Source organism: Python bivittatus, unplaced genomic scaffold (genome assembly GCF_059951505.1).
Source record: "Python bivittatus isolate LINGU-HERP-01145 unplaced genomic scaffold, Pbiv_v1 ctg000070_np1212, whole genome shotgun sequence".
NCBI classification, from domain to species: domain Eukaryota; kingdom Metazoa; phylum Chordata; class Lepidosauria; order Squamata; family Pythonidae; genus Python; species Python bivittatus.
In genome coordinates this window covers 47,829,286-47,846,037 of record NW_028277034.1, presented here as the reverse complement: position 1 = coordinate 47,846,037, position 16,752 = coordinate 47,829,286, and the positions used below count along the sequence as shown (strand labels likewise).

Sequence of the window (16,752 nt, the reverse complement as noted above, 5' to 3'; positions counted from 1 at the left end):
CTGATGGGGCAAAAAACTGGTAATTAAGCTGTGTGGTTTGGGTGAAATCTTCTCACTGCTTCTGGCCTAAGTTAGCCTCAGAAGAGGATTCACCTTTATTATATGTTCATAAGGAACATATGAGCTCCTCTGGATGATGTATCTCCAACTTTTGCTCCAACTTTTACTATTGCTGCCAAGGTTATTTCCTGTTTGCACAATTAAGTTGCCAATTTTGCTTGAAAGGTTTTAATCCTTTAATGTGCTAAATGTATGACTATAAATTTCTCTATGTTAAATTAATGTCAAATAAATGCTAATAAGAGCTAATGATTATGACATTGCAGGAAACTGCAAATATGTATCCATTCCAGATGCACAGCATTGCTTTGTCAACATTTGCATCTTTAATTGGGCCATTTGGAGGTTTTTTTGCTAGTGGATTCAAAAGAGCTTTCAAAATCAAGGTGAGTACATAACCTAGTATGACTTTTTATAATACACATTTTAAAGAAGAATTGTTTCCCCAGTTACTAGAGAACATGCTTTTGAATTAATATTATTAATTGACTACTGCAGTGGTAATCAACTTTTAACTCAATAGGTTAAAAGACAGCAACAATGAAACCTCATAATGTAATAGACTAATGGGGGGAAGGGATGTCTGTTATTCACAAATGTCTGTTTGATACAAAAGCATGCAAACATAGCAATTTATGTCATTTGGGTAATGAAATCATTATGCAAATTAAGTCACTTGTATCAATTTATACCATTTGTGTGATGGCATCATTATGCAAATGGCATAAATTGATACAAAATATAATTTGGATAATAATAACATCAATATGCAAATAGACAAATTGATACAAAATGATGTCATTTGCATAATGACGTAATCACACACATTTTGTAAATTATATCCATTGGAATTCCATGCATTGTCCATTATACTGAGATCTGCTAAATCAGAGTTTCACTGTGATAACATTCAATCAGTTGGCAATCCTAGTAAATAGTCCTAACTGTGCCATGTCGTTAAATACTTAATATAGGGACATCCTTTTCTCTTTAAGGATTTTGCTGATACTATTCCTGGCCATGGTGGAATAATGGATCGTTTTGATTGTCAGTACTTGATGGCTACTTTTGTACATGTCTATATTACCAGTTTCATAAGGTATGTTTCGGTAAGGTGTCATTTTAGAGTTAATTGGAAAAAATGTAAACAAATGCTTTTATATCAGCCTTGTCTCAAATGGTGGAGCTGTGCCAAATTAGCATTGACACTGAATAAGCAATTAACTATTCCTTTGGACTCCAAAATGGGTGGGGAAAATTGCAGCTAACAGGCTTCATACGGTTCCCCAGAAACCCATTTCTACACAGAAGTCCCCTGAGAATGTGGTGTTGAACCTCAGTCAAATGGCCAGGTTTGGGTGGGAGGCCTCTGGGAAGCAAACTCTTTAATTTTGACCTATAACCCCACCTCCAGAAACCCTGAAAAACAGCCTGAAATTAGGCTGGTGAATTTCAGCCATTTTGCCACTAAAAACTGGCAACATAATTGGGAATGGAAGTGGCTTGCCTTCCAGAGACCCACCATTCCCGTTGTTGTTGTTCAGTCGTTAAGTCGTGTCCGACTCTTCGTGACCCCATGAACCATATTGCGCCAGGCCTTCCTGTCCTTCACTGCCTCCCTGAGTTTGCTCAGTTTCATGCTCATTGCTTCAGTGATGCTATCTAACCATCTCATCCTCTGCCGTCCTCTTCTCCTTTTGCCTTCAATCTTTCCCAGCATCAGGGTCTTTTCCAAAGACTCCTCTCTTCGCATTAGGTGACCAAAGTATCTGAGCTTGAGCTTCATTATCAGTCCTTCCAATGAGCAATCAGGGTTGATTTCCTTTAAGATTGACTGGTTTGACCTCCTAGCAGTCCAGGGGACTCTCAAGAGTCTTCTCCAGCACCACAGTTCAAAGGCATCAATTCTTCGGCGCTCAGCCTTCTTTATGGTCCAGCTCTCACAGCCATACATTACTACTGGAAAAACCATAGCTTTGACTATGCGGATCTTTGTCGGCAAGGTGACATCTCTGCTTTTTAATATGCTATCTAGGTTTGCCATAGCTTTCCTCCCAAGGAGCAAGCGTCTTTTAATTTCATGGCTGCAGTCTCTGTCTGCGGTGATCTTGGAGCCCAAATAAATGAAGTCTGTTACTGCTTCCATTTCTACCCCTTCTATTTGCCAAGAATTGATGGGTCCAGATGCCATGATCTTAGTTTTTTTAATGTTGAGTTTCAAGCCAGCTTTCACACTCTCCTCTTGAGGATCAAGAGGCCCTTTAGTTCTTCTTCGCTTTCTGCCATTAGCGTGGTATCGTCTGCATATCTGAGGTTATTGATGATTCTCCCTGCAATCTTAATTCCGGCTTGTGATTCTTCCAACCTGGCATTTCTCATGATGTACTCTGCATATAGGTTAAATAAGCAGGGTGACAGCATACAGCCTTGTCGTACTCCTTTCCCTATTTTGAACCAATTGGTTGTTCCGTGTCTGGTTCTAACTGTTGCTTCTTGGCCCGCATACAGATTTCTCAGGAGACAGGTAAGATGGTCTGGTACCCCCATCTCTTTAAGAATTTGCCAGAGTTTGTTGTGATCCACACAATCGAAGGCTTTTGCATAGTCAATGAAGCAGAAGTAGATATTTTTCTGGAACTCTCGTGCTTTCTCCATGATCCAGCGAATGTTGGCAATTTGATCTCTAGTTCCTCTGCCTCTTCGAAACCCAGCTTGTACATCCGGTAGTTCTCGGTTCACGTACTGCTGAAGCCTAGCTTGTAGGAGTTTGAGCATAACCTTGCTAGCATGTGAAATAAGTGCAATTGTGCGATAGTTTGAGCATTCTTTGGCATTGCCCTTCTTTGGAATTGGAACGTAAACTGACCTTTTCCAATCCTGTGGCCACTGTTGCGTTTTCCAAACTTGCTGGCATATTGAGTGCAGCACTTTAACAGCATCATCTTTTAGTATTTTAAATAACTCAGCTGGAATACTGTCATCTCCACTAGCTTTGTTGTTAGCAATGCTTCCTAAGGCCCACTTGACTTCACTCTCTAGGATGTCTGGCTCAAGGTCAGTGACCACACCAGCATGGACATCAGGGACATTAAGATCTTTCTTGTATAGTTCTTCTGTGTATTCTTGCCACCTCTTCTTAATCTCTTCTGCTTCTGTTAGGTCCCTGCCTTTTTTGTCCTTTATCATGCCCATCTTTGCACTAAACGTTCCTTTGATATCTCCAATTTTCTTGAATAGATCTCTAGTCTTCCCCATTCTATTGTTTTCCTCAATTTCTTTGCACTGTTCATTTAAGAAGGCCTTCTTATCTCTCCTTGCTATTCTCTGGAAATCTGCATTCAGTTGCTTATATCTTTCCCTTTCACCCTTGCTTTTCACATTCCTTCTTTCCACAGCTATTTGTAATGCCTCATCAGACAGCCATTTTGCTTTCTTGCATTTCTTTTTCCTTGGGATGGTTTTAGTTGCTGCCTCCTGTACAATGTTACAGACCTCCGTCCATAGTTCTTCAGGCACTCTGTCTACCAAATCTAACCCTCTAAATCTATTCATCACCTTCACTGTGTATTCACAAGGAATATGATCTAAGTCATATCTGAGTGGTCTAGTGGTTTTCCCTACATTCTTCAATTTAAGCCTAAATTTTGCAGTAAGAAGCTCATGATCTGAGCCACAGTCAGCTCCTGGTCTTGTTTTTGCTGTCTGTATAGAGCTTCTCCATCTTTGGCTGCAAAGTATGTAATCAATCTGGTTTCGGTATTGACCATCTGGTGATGTCCATGTGTAGAGTCGTCTCTTGTGTTGTTGGAAAAGAGTGTTTGCTATGACTAGCTTGTTCTCTTGACAGAATTCTATTAGCCTTTGCCCTGCTTCATTTTGTGCTCCAAGGCCAAACTTGCCTGTTATTCCAATTACTCCTTGACTTCCTACTTTAGCATTCCAATCCCCTATGATGAAAAGGACATCTTTTTTTGGTGCTAGTTCTAGAAGGTGTTGTAGGTCTTCATAGAACCGGTCAACTTCAGCTTCTTCGGCATCAGTGGTTGGGGCATAGACTTGGATGACTGTGATGTTGAATGGTTTGCCTTGGATACGCACTGAGATCATTCTGTCGTTTTTGAGGTTGTACCCCATTACTGCCTTTCCCACTCTCTTATTGACTATGAGTGCAACTCCATTTCTTCTAAGGGTTTCTTGGCCACAGTAGTAGATATAATGGTTACCTGAATTAAATTCACCCATTCCCGTCCATTTCAATTCACTGATTCCCAAGATGTCAACGTTCAATCTTGTCATCTCATGTTTGACCACATCCAGCTTGCCTTGGTTCATAGATCTTACATTCCAGGTACCTATACAATATTGTTCTTTACAGCATCGGACCTTCTTTTCGCTTCCAGATACATCCACAGCTGAACGTCCTTTCGGCTTTGGCCCAGCCGCTTCACTCTTTCTGGAGCTACTTGGAATTGCCCTCTGCTCTTCCCCAGTAGCATATTGGACACCTTCCGGCCTGAGGGGCTCATCTTCCGGCGTCATATCTTTTAGCCTTCTAACATTGTCCATGGGGTTTTCTTGGCAAGGATACTGGAGTGGGTTGCCATTTCCTTCTCCAGTGGACCACATTTTGTCAGAACTCTCTGTCATGACCTGTCCGTCTTGGGTGGCCCTACATGGTATAGCTCATGGCTTCACTGAGTTACGCAAGCCCCTTCGCCACGACAAGGCAGTGATCCATGAAGGAGACCATTCCCGTTCCCATCCTCAAAATCAGCGGCCTGCTTGCTTACTGGCAACCTGATACTGTTATGTTGCTCCAGTGCGGTGGGAGCTGCACTGAGTGCAGTTCAGGGTGCTGTTTGCTATTTATAAAGCCCTGTATAGCTTGGGACCTGGGTATCTTAGAGACTGCCTTACCCAGGTAGCTTCTGCCTGCCCATTCTGGATAACCAGGGAGCACCTGCTGAAGATCCCTTCATATTGTGGGATGTAGTAGGTGAGGATGCGATGGTACATATTCTGTGGGCTTCCCTAGGCCTTTGGGAATTGACTGTGGAGAATAGTTTTTACTGTTCTGTTTTATATCATATATTAATTTTGTTATATGTTTTAGACTTGTATATAAGCTAGAGTCCCTCAAGATTGAAGGAAGCAATAAGTTTTATAAGTAAATAAGTAAAACCACTCAAAAAGAAAAAAGAATTGGCCCTGCCAGTTCTTCTCATTCCTCAAAAGTTTATCATTCTCTGCTCTTAAAAATAATATTATTACCTTGAACATTTGGGCTAAAATAAAAATGTATCCTAAAAATCCTTAGAGGAATGGAATATACCTGACCTTGAGACTGTTTAATTTTAAGTCTAGGTTTGCAATTGTAGAATCACAAGATTTGCTAAGGAAAAATCAGCATTCTTTCTGCAAAAGATGCTGTGTCAACCTTATATCAGTTCCTGAATGTGTCAGCATTTATAAACAGAGAAGCCCCAGTAGCCTTTGCCTATGAAGCTATATCCAAGAAAGGCACACACACAAAAAAGAGGATGCATTGTTTTTAAGTTCAGCAGTGGGCTAAAAATAGATCAAATAGATATGGGTAGCAGTGCAAGCAATTTCTTCACTTCATAGAACTTTGCATTGCCTCCAAATCAAGAAAGAAGAAGTAAGAGTTACTAGGGTACAGAATTGGAATCACTTACTGTCACCTGTCTCGAACAATATGTAAAATATTTAACAAAAGTCCTGGGTCCTGCTTGTTGTCTTCCTTATCATCTGAAATCATTATTCCAATAGTGTTTGACACAGGAAAGCAAAGCAGAGATGAATTAGGGATTCATCTGAGCAGAAATGAGAACTTCAGAGCTTCGATGACAGAGCAGGCAGCATCGCTTACATCCCCTCATGCAGAATGTGTATTAGTACTTGGTCAGTCATGCAAGAGAAGCCAGATATTATGCTTCAGGTGGCAAATTCTCTATTTATCTAATAGTGAATTGCCTGGCAGCTATTAATAATGGGAAAGTAGAGTTGTTATTGTTGGATGAAGCACTTTGTGTTCTTGGAGAGCGGGGTCCAACCTAAGCAAGGATTACGGAAGCAAGTTTTGTAATCTAAACAGAAAGGTTTATTTACAGGAAGTCCATGAGGTAGGCAGAAAAGCCTAATGATTAGCTAGTTCTATCTTACCAAGAGTATAGTCAAGGGGAGAGAGCTCCCATGGGTGCATGCCTGGAGAACAGCAGGAAGGAAGGAACCTGAGTTTAGCAATCATATAAACAAAGAGCGGGAAGGAGAAGAGTTACAGATGGAATGCAGAAGGAATTCTTAACTTACTGCCGCTAGTGGTCAATAGGTTATAAAGTGCTAAGTACATCTGAAATCACATCTTCAGCAATGATGATCAATTGAAAGTATCGTTACTTGACTTTTTTTGCTTCTGTCCCTCATAAAAGTGGTTTAATGGTTATTTTGCTTCCAGAGCATACAGTTTAGCAAAAACATTTTTATTTAAATGAAAAGTATTGAATGAAAAGTCTGTGCCCCCTCACGGCTTGACTATTGCTATGCATTCTACATGGGGCTGCTCTTGAAGACCACCCAAAAGCTTCAACTGGTCCAGAATGCAGTGGTGCGGGCAGTGATGGGAAGCAGTGGGTATTTAACACCTCTGCTTCCCAAGTTCCACTGGTTGCCAGTTTGCTTCCAGGTGCAATCCAAGGTTCTTGTTACCTGTGAAGCCTTAGCTGGCATAGGACCAGCTACTTTAGGGATTGCCTCTTTCTCCTAGTATCTGCCTGGCTGCTTTGATCCAACAGGGTTGCTGTGCTCTGGGTTCTTTCAATTAAACAATGCCATCTATCGGGACTCTAGAAGCACAGCTTCTCGGTTGCAGCACTTGCCCTCTGGAGTGAGGTTCTTCCCCACGATCCTACTGGCATTTTGGAGAGCTTTGAAGACCTGGCTCTTCACCAGGCCTTTGTCAAGGAAGGGAGTAGATCCTTCCGAGGAGTGGGTGTGTTTTGTTGGTGCCCAGTTTTGCCATCTTTGTTTTTGGGTTTCTTCTTTTATTGCTGTATTTTTATTGTTTTCATATCAGCTGCCCAGAGTAGTTGGGAATTGAGTGGCGTACAAATTGAATTAAATAAGTGAACAAATAGAAAAGTGATACTGCAGCTTGAAATTTCGTCTTCTTACATGTAATTGCCAGAGGCCCTAATCCCAGCAAACTACTGAAACAGCTGTTGGTACTCCAGCCAGAGGAGCAATTAAACATTTATAAAACTTTGAAATCACACCTCATTGAGAAAGGATTCCTTCAGCCATCATTGAAGGGATAGGAGGACTGAATGGTGGACTACAAAGTGAAGCACAGCTGGGAATGCAGTTTCTGCTTCTGTGGAGCAAGGTGTGTTGGAATGAAGCCAGACTGTGTATCCAAAGATGTGACTGTTTACGGAGAATACTGTGAACGCCCAGGATGCCATGCAAGACTTTCTTTTTAACAACTGCATGTTTTTGCAATAATTTATATTCTTGGGTTAATGGAATGAGACTTCTTGCTTTGGTCTTAACTATTCTGTTCTGAGCAATGATGCACATACTCCTAGAAAATAAAAATTAAAAGAACAATTGAGGTGTGCAGTTTATAAGAAAACCCTCATTTAGTGCAATGATATTAATATTAATGACACCAGCTCAGTGAATGGCATTCTGTAGTACTATGTTGGTATCTCAGTTTTAGTTAATAATATGACTGAGTAAAAACCAAATGGCAATAGAAGCTGTTTTGCTATATTGCTTCCCTCCTTCCCTCCCAAAAAAGCAGGGAAATGGGCAAATTTATATCTGTTGTGGGTTCCTCAGGTTGACTGAAAAAAAAAGCAACACTGGTTATGTATTGGGGAGAGATGAGTCAAGTTGAAATGTACAAGCTCTTATGGTATCTTTTTTATGGGAGGGAAGTGATGGTTGGATACTCCTTGATAGAATCATAGGGATCCATTTAGAGCACAGTTACATGAGTGGTGGACTGCTTTTTTCGAAGCAAGTTCCATTCAGGGCTTCCGGGCTCCAAGAAATGTGCTCATTTGTGCCTCAAAATGTTCAGATGTGTTAATTGTTCTGTCTCTTTTATGGTAAGTGCAATAGAAGTGCTCTCTCAGCAATTAGAATATTTTCAGAAAGAACAGAGGCTTGATCCAGTGTGGTTTTCTACCTTTGTGGGATGGTTTGTGTTCTTAATTTTGACGGTACCGGCCAATATCATTTAAATCTTTAAGCACAAGTCACCCGGCTTTGTCGGAAGAGCAACACCAAGATGCGCTCAATTTTATTCAAACTTTTCTTGAGGTTTACATAAACTGTCACATTTTAATGAGTTCTTTAGTCTCCTCAATTCTTCTGCATTATTTATTTTATCATGTCATAATCCAAAAACCTTATTTTAAATTCAAATAACTGTAAAGCACACGACAGCCAAAAATATGGTAAGAATGTGACTGACTAAATAGGATATAAGGCATTACGGCTGCAGTCTTTACAGACTTCTTTTGCTATGCAAATGAAGGGAACAGCAGAAAAGCATAGTTCATTTAATTGGATTATGCAAGATGACTTCTGGATGATGTTCCCTACAAATTTAATTTGAATATTTATTTTCTTTGCAGTTAGTGTTCAAGGATTCAAAATCCTATAGATCCTATAGGATTTTAAGGCAACCAGTTTAACCCTGTTTCTGTCCTGCTTGGCATATATTTTTAAAGCATTTTTTTTTTTGGAATCACCTATCAATTTTTGACTTCTAAAATAATGAAGCCTGTGTGTTTGATTTCAAGCATCTATTTTCAACCGCAATACAGGTAATCCTTGACTTATGACCACAATTGGGACTAGAATTTCTATCGCTAAGCAATGTTGTAAAGTGAGACATCACATGACTGCATTGCTTAGCGATGGCAATCCTGGGAGTTCGGGTTGCCATCGTTAACTAAGAATCATGGGTCGTTAAGTGGGTACCCGTTCCAATCCAAGCCATTCTGGGTTTGGTCCCTCCCAGCCCCAATCCTCAGTAAGGTAAGGGACTGTGTCCAACTCCCCACCATCTATCTCTTCCCCATCTCTGCCCTTTTGGCTGTCCTGTACCCTGCCTTGCAGGATGGCAAGCAGCCCCAGAACTGCATGGCTCTGGGACTGCTTCCCATGCCCCAGGAAGCCTCAGTCTCCCTCACCACCCTGTATTCCGAGACCCCTTTTGCCCTGCACTCCATCGCCCCAGCTGACCTCCACCATCTTCTTGCTTCCACTGCTGATGAGGTGTGCCTGGCCTGGCTGCTGGACTGGGCTGGAGCTGGCTTCGTGTTGTGAAAAAAAAGTAAAAAGCAGCTCCAGAGCTGCAGTATGCCAAAAAGTCCCTTTGCACTGTGGTGGCACACCAAAAAGCCCCTTTGTGCTGTGGCTCAGGAACTGCTTTTTGCTCCCCCCGCCCCCCCCAGTGCAAAGCCAGGCCAGGCCAGGCACACCTCGTAGGCAGCAGGAGCAAGTAGATGGTGGAGGTCAGCTGGGGTGCTGGAGCACAGGGCAGCAAGGGGTCAAAAGGGCAGAGATGGGAGATATAGATGAGTGGGGGGAATTGAAGCCCCCCTGTGGTTATAAGTGCAGGCGGGCTGGCAAGTGCCCGAATTTTGATCATGTGACTGTGGGGGCACTGCAGTGGCTGTAACTTTGGATGCCAGTAGTAAGTCCCTTCATTCAGCACCGCTGTAGCTTTGAACAGTCGCTGAATGAATGGTCATAAGTTGAGAATTACTGTAGTAGGATTACTCTGTACAAGGCAGGAATCCACTTGATTCAGACTAATTTTATCAACTGCAACTGCTGTAAATGGGGAATGGGTGGCTACACACATACACACACACACACAAACACAGTGCATTCGGAAAGTATTCAGACTCCCTTCACTTTTTTCAATTTTGTTATGTTGCAGCCTGATACTACAATCGTTCAAATTCATTTTTTTCCTCATTAATCTACTCTCACATGACAAAGTGAAAACAGAGTTTTAGAAATGTCTGTAAATTTATTAAAAAGAAAAAACTGAAATATTACATGCACTTAAGTATTCAGACCCTTTACTCAGTACTTTGTTGAAGCACCTTTGGCAGCAATTATAGCTTCGAGTCTTTTTTGGTATGACATGACAAGCTTTGCACACCTGGATTGGGGAATTTTCTGCCATTCTTCTTTGCAAATCCTCTCAAGCTCAATCAGGTTGGATGGGGACCGTCAGCGGACAGCCAGAGATGTTCAATAGGGTTCAAGTCAGGGCTCTGGCTGGGCCACTCTAGGACATTAACAGAGTTGTCCCTAAGCCATTCCTGTGTTGTCTTGGCTGCGTGCTTAGGATCGTTGTCATGTTGGAAGGTGAACCTTTGGCCTAGTCTGAGGTCCCGAGCACTGTGGAGTGCAAATTTCATTGAGGATTTTTCTGTACTTTGTTCCATTCAGATTTCCCTCAACCCTGACCAGTCTCCCAGCCCTGCTGCTGAAAAACACCCCCACAGCATGATGCTGCCACCACCATGCTTCACTATTGGGATGTTATTGGGCAGGTGATGAGTGGCGCCTGGTTTCCTCCAGACATAACGTTTAGAATTGAGGCCAAACAGTTCAATCTTGGTTTCATCATACCAGAGAATCTTGTTCTTCACAGTCTGAGAGTCCTTCAGGTGCTTTTTTGCAAACTTCGAGCGGGCTTTTGTGTGTTTTGCACTGAGGAGAGACTTCCGTCTAGCCACTCTGCCATAAAGCCCAGATCGGTGGAGTGCTGCAGTGATGGTTGTCCTTCTGGAACTTTGTCCCATCTCCACACAGGATCTCTGGAGCTCAGTCCGAGTGACCATCGGGTTCTTGGTCACCTCTCTTACTATGGCTCTTCTCCCCTGATTGCTCAGTTTGGCCAGGCAACCAGCTCTTGGAAGAGTCCTGGTTGTGCCAAAATCCATCCATTTGAGAATTATGGAGGCCACTGTGGTCTTGGGAACAGTGCAGCAGAAATTTTTTTGTAGCCTTCTCCAGATCTGTGCCTTGCAATAATCCTGTCTCTGAGCTCTGCGGGCAGTTCCTTTGACCTCGTGGCTTTTGCTCTGGTACAGTCTGCATTGTCAGCTGTGAGGCCTTCTGTAGAGAGGTGTGTGCCTTTCCAAATCATGTCCAATCAATTTAATTTACCACAGGCGGACTCCAATCAAGGTGTAGAAACAGCTCAGCAACGATCAAGAGGCACCTGAGCTAAATTTCAAGTGTTGTTGCAAAGGGTCTGAATACTTATGCCAATGTGATATTTCAGTTTTTCCTTTTTCATACACTTGCAAACATTTCTAAAATTCTGTTTTCACTTTGTCATTATGACTCCATAATGTCTGAGTGTAGGTTAATGAGAAAAAAAAAATTGAACGATTATAGTATCAGGCTGCAACATAACAAAACTGAAAAAAGTGAAGGGGGTCTGAATACTTTCCGAATGCACTGTATATATGTGTATGTGTGTATAAAAAATAAATGCCAATATTTAAACACTGAGGATTCCTTGTAACATTTCCTTGGTAATATGGAAGCAGCAATAGTGTCCTTTCTGTATTGCTCCATCATTAGCAAAAGCTAGTTATAATATGGGAACTACTGATTGTAGAGTTTTTTCTCAGCCATTACCTTTGGCCCTCCTAGTACTTGAAGCAGCTGTGATTCTTTTGGCTAACATGAAGAGGCCCTGTGGCGGGATTCAGATTCTTTGCTTGAACATCCAAAGACACATATGCCATACTGAGAAATCTGTATGGAGCTGGGGTTCTCTCTTTTTTTTTTTATTGCTTTTTAATTAATAACAAAAAAGAAAAAACACAAAATACAAAAATGATAATACACTATCAAGAAGAAGAAAAAAAACGTTAAACAATGCTATTACAAAAAGTGACAAAAATATGACAAAAGAAATAAAAACTTAGCATAATATTCCATTACAACAGTAGATAGTTACAAATCTATATATATATTTATCTAATGCAAGTATTATTCAGATGTATATATATTTCCAATACATTTATGTGACTATCATTTTTTTTAACCTACTTCGTTTTGTATAAATGAGTCCCATGTTTCATTATGCTTGTCCATGCAAAGTCTACAGCAATAGGCAATCCATTTGTAAGTGGCAAGTGCAATCAGGTGTTCAATCCATTGAGTGAATGGGGCCATACGTTGATCTTTCCAATGCTGCAATATCAGTCTTTTGGCCATAGTAAGGGCACAGAGAACGTACGTTGTCCAGATGTGAAATTCCATGTACTAGGTATATCATTCAAAAGAATATCATCCTCTGAAAATGTTAGCTTTTGTTGCACAATCATATTTATATAGTCCACTACTTTCTCCCAAAACTTAGTAAGCATAGGAAATTGTAAAAACATATGCTTTAAAGAGGCATTGTCCTTATTACATCTCCAACAAAATGCTGTTTTTGACAATCCTTTTCTATACAAACATAGTGGACTCCAGTAAGTTCTAAATACTATTTTTTGTTGTATAAATCGTAGTTTAAGTTCCACTGACACTCTTGAAGTTAAGACACTCTCCCATTGTCTAGGCAATATAGGAACCTCTAATTCTTTATTCCATTCATCCCTTAACATCTGCATATCAAATTGATTTATTGATAACAAATATCTATAAAAACTAATAGTAAGTTTTTTAGTTCTAAAGGATTTAACAAGTTGTACTAGTATCTCAGGTGTCTCGGAAGCTGAAAATGCTGTTGGTCCAGACAATGTTATTAACAAATGTTGTAGCTGTAGATATTGCCATTGGGATACATCTGATAGATGATATTTCTCTCTTAACACAGCATATGTTAAAAATTCATCTTAATCATCTATCAATTGGTCCAGAGTCAATATCCTTGCTTCCATCCAACTTTTCCATATCACCGTCTTTTTCCAATTTTTACTGTTGGGTTTCTCCATAGAGTCAATTTAGCATGGGAAGAAGGATCAAATCTTTTTTATTAGACATTACATTCCATAGCTTTCTAACTGACGTAATTGTTTCCAAAGATATTAGAGTTCTGTTGTATTTAGATCCTAATACTGTCCATCCAACCAAATGTGCTATATATGTATATTCCGAAGTTGCCCAAATCGGAAAATTAAGACCAATTGTTGGCTTCCAGTATTTAATACTTGACAATAGGTAAGCTTGATGATACAGCTCCAGATTTGGAAAACTGAATCCTCCCTCATTAACTGTGCATTTTCTGTAAAGATATTCTTGGAATGAAAGAACCCCATAAAATTTTTCTGAACAAATAACTTATTTTCTGAAAATATTCTCCAGATTTGAACAGGAATTTCTCTCAGAATAGAAATTAATCTGGGAATAATACTCATTTTGAGAGCATTCACCTTTCCCCAAGGGGTGAGGTTTAATGAATCCCATCTATCCTTATCTAAAGAAACTTCTTTACGTATTTTATTTATATTAGTTGTTACTGAGTTATATCTTTTGGTACGTAGATGCCTAAATATTTAATAGATTTGGTTCAAATATGAAATTGATATTTCTTAAATGGATGGGTAATTAAAATTTCACCTACTGGCATCAATTCCGATTTGGACCAATTAATAGAATATCCTGCTATTTTACTAAAGGCATCTATCATTTGCATCAACACTGGAATAGTAGTATGAGGTTTAGTAATAAACAAAAGAACATCATCTGCAAGTAATACCAATTTGTGTTCAACTGAATTATGTACTACTATGTAAATCTCCCAATGTGGTCTAATAGCACAAGCCAAGGGTTCCAGGCAGATATTGAAAAGAAGGGTGAAAGTGGACATCCTTGTCTAGTTCCTCTAAATAATGGGAAAGTAGCAGAAAGAATACCATTAACCTTTACTTTAGATGTTGGTGACTCATATAATATCTTGATCCGTTTTATAAATTTCAAGGGATGGAACTGGGGTTCTCTGAATATGTCCATTGTTCAGCCCGCTTAGCACCCACCCTCCTCCTTTTCAGTCGTGATGATTGTAAAGTCAGGTATCTGGACATCTTCAGATGATAGAGTTTTGTAGAAGAGCTGTCCTTGTCATCATACTACTCTTTCCTTCAGGCAATGCAAGAGGTAGTTCATAAGCTCTGCTCGAAGTGCTTATGCGTTTGGGATGAGGCTAGAGCTTCTCATATCTGAAACTTTTCTGGGCAGGTACCATTTTTTCAGGTGGCATAAAATACTTGTTTGGCAGGGATCACTATACAGAATGAGTCCTGTGGCTGCCATTCCATATCCCCCTTTATTTTCAGCAAGGTGGGATGGAGAAAGGATTTTAAGTGGGACTCCCGTAGATGAAACATCACCTTTAGATATCTAATGTGATCTTGCCAGCTGTCACACTACACAAGTAGGATAATGCTTAGTGGACATGGCTGCTTCATGAGAAAAACATGGCAAAAAGACCACACCTAACCAAGATGCTGGCATCGGATTAAAGATCAACAGGAATATTTGCACTGACATAAACTAGTCATTTGTATGCCTGTAGAAAGCGAGACTTAAATGTTTTCCTTAGAAAACATGCTACTTATTCCGTCTTGATGGTGAATCATAAAAACATGTAAAATTTAGTTTTAATATAAAATTGTAACTTTCAACACAAAATTGTTATGTTTGTGTCATTTGTAAAGATTTTTTTTTATTTAAATGAGTTTGTATTTAAGCAACTGAATGCAGAAGAATTAAACCTGCCAGCTTTGTTTGCACTGTTAAGGGGCACCACTGTATAATGCTGCTATTCCTTAAAGTGAAAAAAGCCGCCTTGGTAATGTTAGTTGTGCTCCAGTATCTTTTAATGTTCAGGATACCTTTGAAATAAGACTTTTTGGTGACAATGTAAGAATGTTACAATAAACTGCTGCAAAAATATTTCAAAAGGTGTTTATGTGTATTCACACATACTGTATGTAAGTAGCAGTGCCAATTAGAAGCCATTCACAAAGGATGGGTTTTACTGTATATGTTTAGTGAAAACATCTGAAAAAGTCAATGTCCGAGTTGTGCTGGCTGAATTATAGTGTGTACTGGATTTTTTTTTTTTTTTTTTTAAGAATACAGTTCAGCTTCAGGTTTTTCTCTCCATTACCTGCAACAAACTTTTTCAGCAAGCTCTGTTTTAACAGTGTGATTCAAAGGAAACTCTTCCCTTATATCTGCCTTTAATTCGCACTTTCCAGTAAAATAATTTGGCTTATTTAGCAAAACTGTGCATACTGTAAATGTTTGACATTGAGATGTGTTTTGACTCTTTTGTAGAACTGATAACTACAAAATAGTAATAAAGCTCTGATGAAAAAAGCAACATTATGAGGTTTTGTGTGTGTGAAAAGTATTTACACACTGCAGTTAACAGATAAGTTCTGCTTTAATTTCTCAAGAAGGTAACTGATGCTAGGTTACTCAGTAAGCCTAATGGAAAAGTGATCTTTTGAAGCTAGTTTTGGTATTTAGTGGCCAGGATCACACAATAGAGACCTTGTTAACAATTACTGTGTTTACTTACGCTGTGCATATTTTGATGTAATGGTCTGATTCGAACAACATGCTACAACAGGAGGTTTCTAAAATTTACTGAAACACGAACTACCAATCCCATTGTAATCTGCAAATCCAGGCTACCAGTCTACCCTGCAGGCCTGCTTCTCTAGAGTGTTTTTCCCCCCACTGTCAATCAACAGACCTCTTACTAGGAAGGGGACTTAATGCAACATGGTTTTTTTATTCTAGGTCTTGATTGAAATGCACAGCAGGAAAAGAAAAGCATGTATTTACAAAAATCAGCTACATTCCCTTCATCCACTGATGAAAACGCATTATTTGATCTAAAACTTCCTAAATGAGAAAAAATGCAGTGCTGTTTACAAATATCAGGCACCGTTTCAAAGCAAAATGACATTATGTGTACTATGACAACATGTGGAACTGTGTAAAGAACTTAGTTAGCCAGACAACTGAGTCATTTTTCTCTTGCATACAGTGTTGTGAAATCGCTTGAGAGGTGAGAACCTATTATAAATTACAGCAACTGGGAAAGAGCACCAGAAAATGATTGTTAAAAAGTTATGTATCATTTCATAGCCTCTTAATTGGGTTGCCTATGGTTACAAAAGCTGTAGGGTTTATAAGAGAGATGCCTCTACCCACAAAACACCTATTATTTTCTGAAAGCAATTAAGCCACACCAGGAGGCTTCAACTTGTTTACTACCTTATTTTTTAGATAACTGATAGCCCAAGTTTCTAGCTAATTGGAATCATGCCATGATTCCAATTCACTGTTTTCATTTAACTATGTCTTATAATTTTTTGAAACGCAGCGTATTTGGAAGGGGAATGTATCAAGCACAGTTGCAGTTTATTTAAGAGGAGTATCATATTTACATAAAAAGTTCCAAGTAAGTTCAAGGACATGGTTTCTTCAGATATGATGCTTCCTTTTAGTGCTATTAAGCACAATATATAAACTTTAGAGCCTTAAGTACCATGATTTTTATTACTGAATAATGCAAGTTTCTGGAAAGCTCACTTTTCATTAAAACAGCCCTGTACTATTATCACGGCAACAGCTCAGGGGCCAAAACAATTCAGTATT

The 16,752-nt window shown here is 39.7% G+C and overlaps 1 protein-coding gene across 1 annotated transcript in view; it reads left to right on the top strand.

Moving 5' to 3' along the window:
* Nucleotides 1-15,528, top strand: part of CDS1 (CDP-diacylglycerol synthase 1) — a 37,426-nt gene extending 21,898 nt beyond the window's left edge. Inside the window, exons 11-13 of the mRNA XM_088133107.1 lie at nucleotides 327-446; nucleotides 1,056-1,159; nucleotides 7,265-15,528. Of these exons, the coding sequence (XP_087989233.1) occupies nucleotides 327-446; nucleotides 1,056-1,159; nucleotides 7,265-7,394 (354 nt within the window). The 3' untranslated portion in view covers nucleotides 7,395-15,528. The remainder of the gene's footprint in view (nucleotides 1-326; nucleotides 447-1,055; nucleotides 1,160-7,264) is intronic.
* Nucleotides 15,529-16,752: the final 1,224 nt, after the last annotated feature.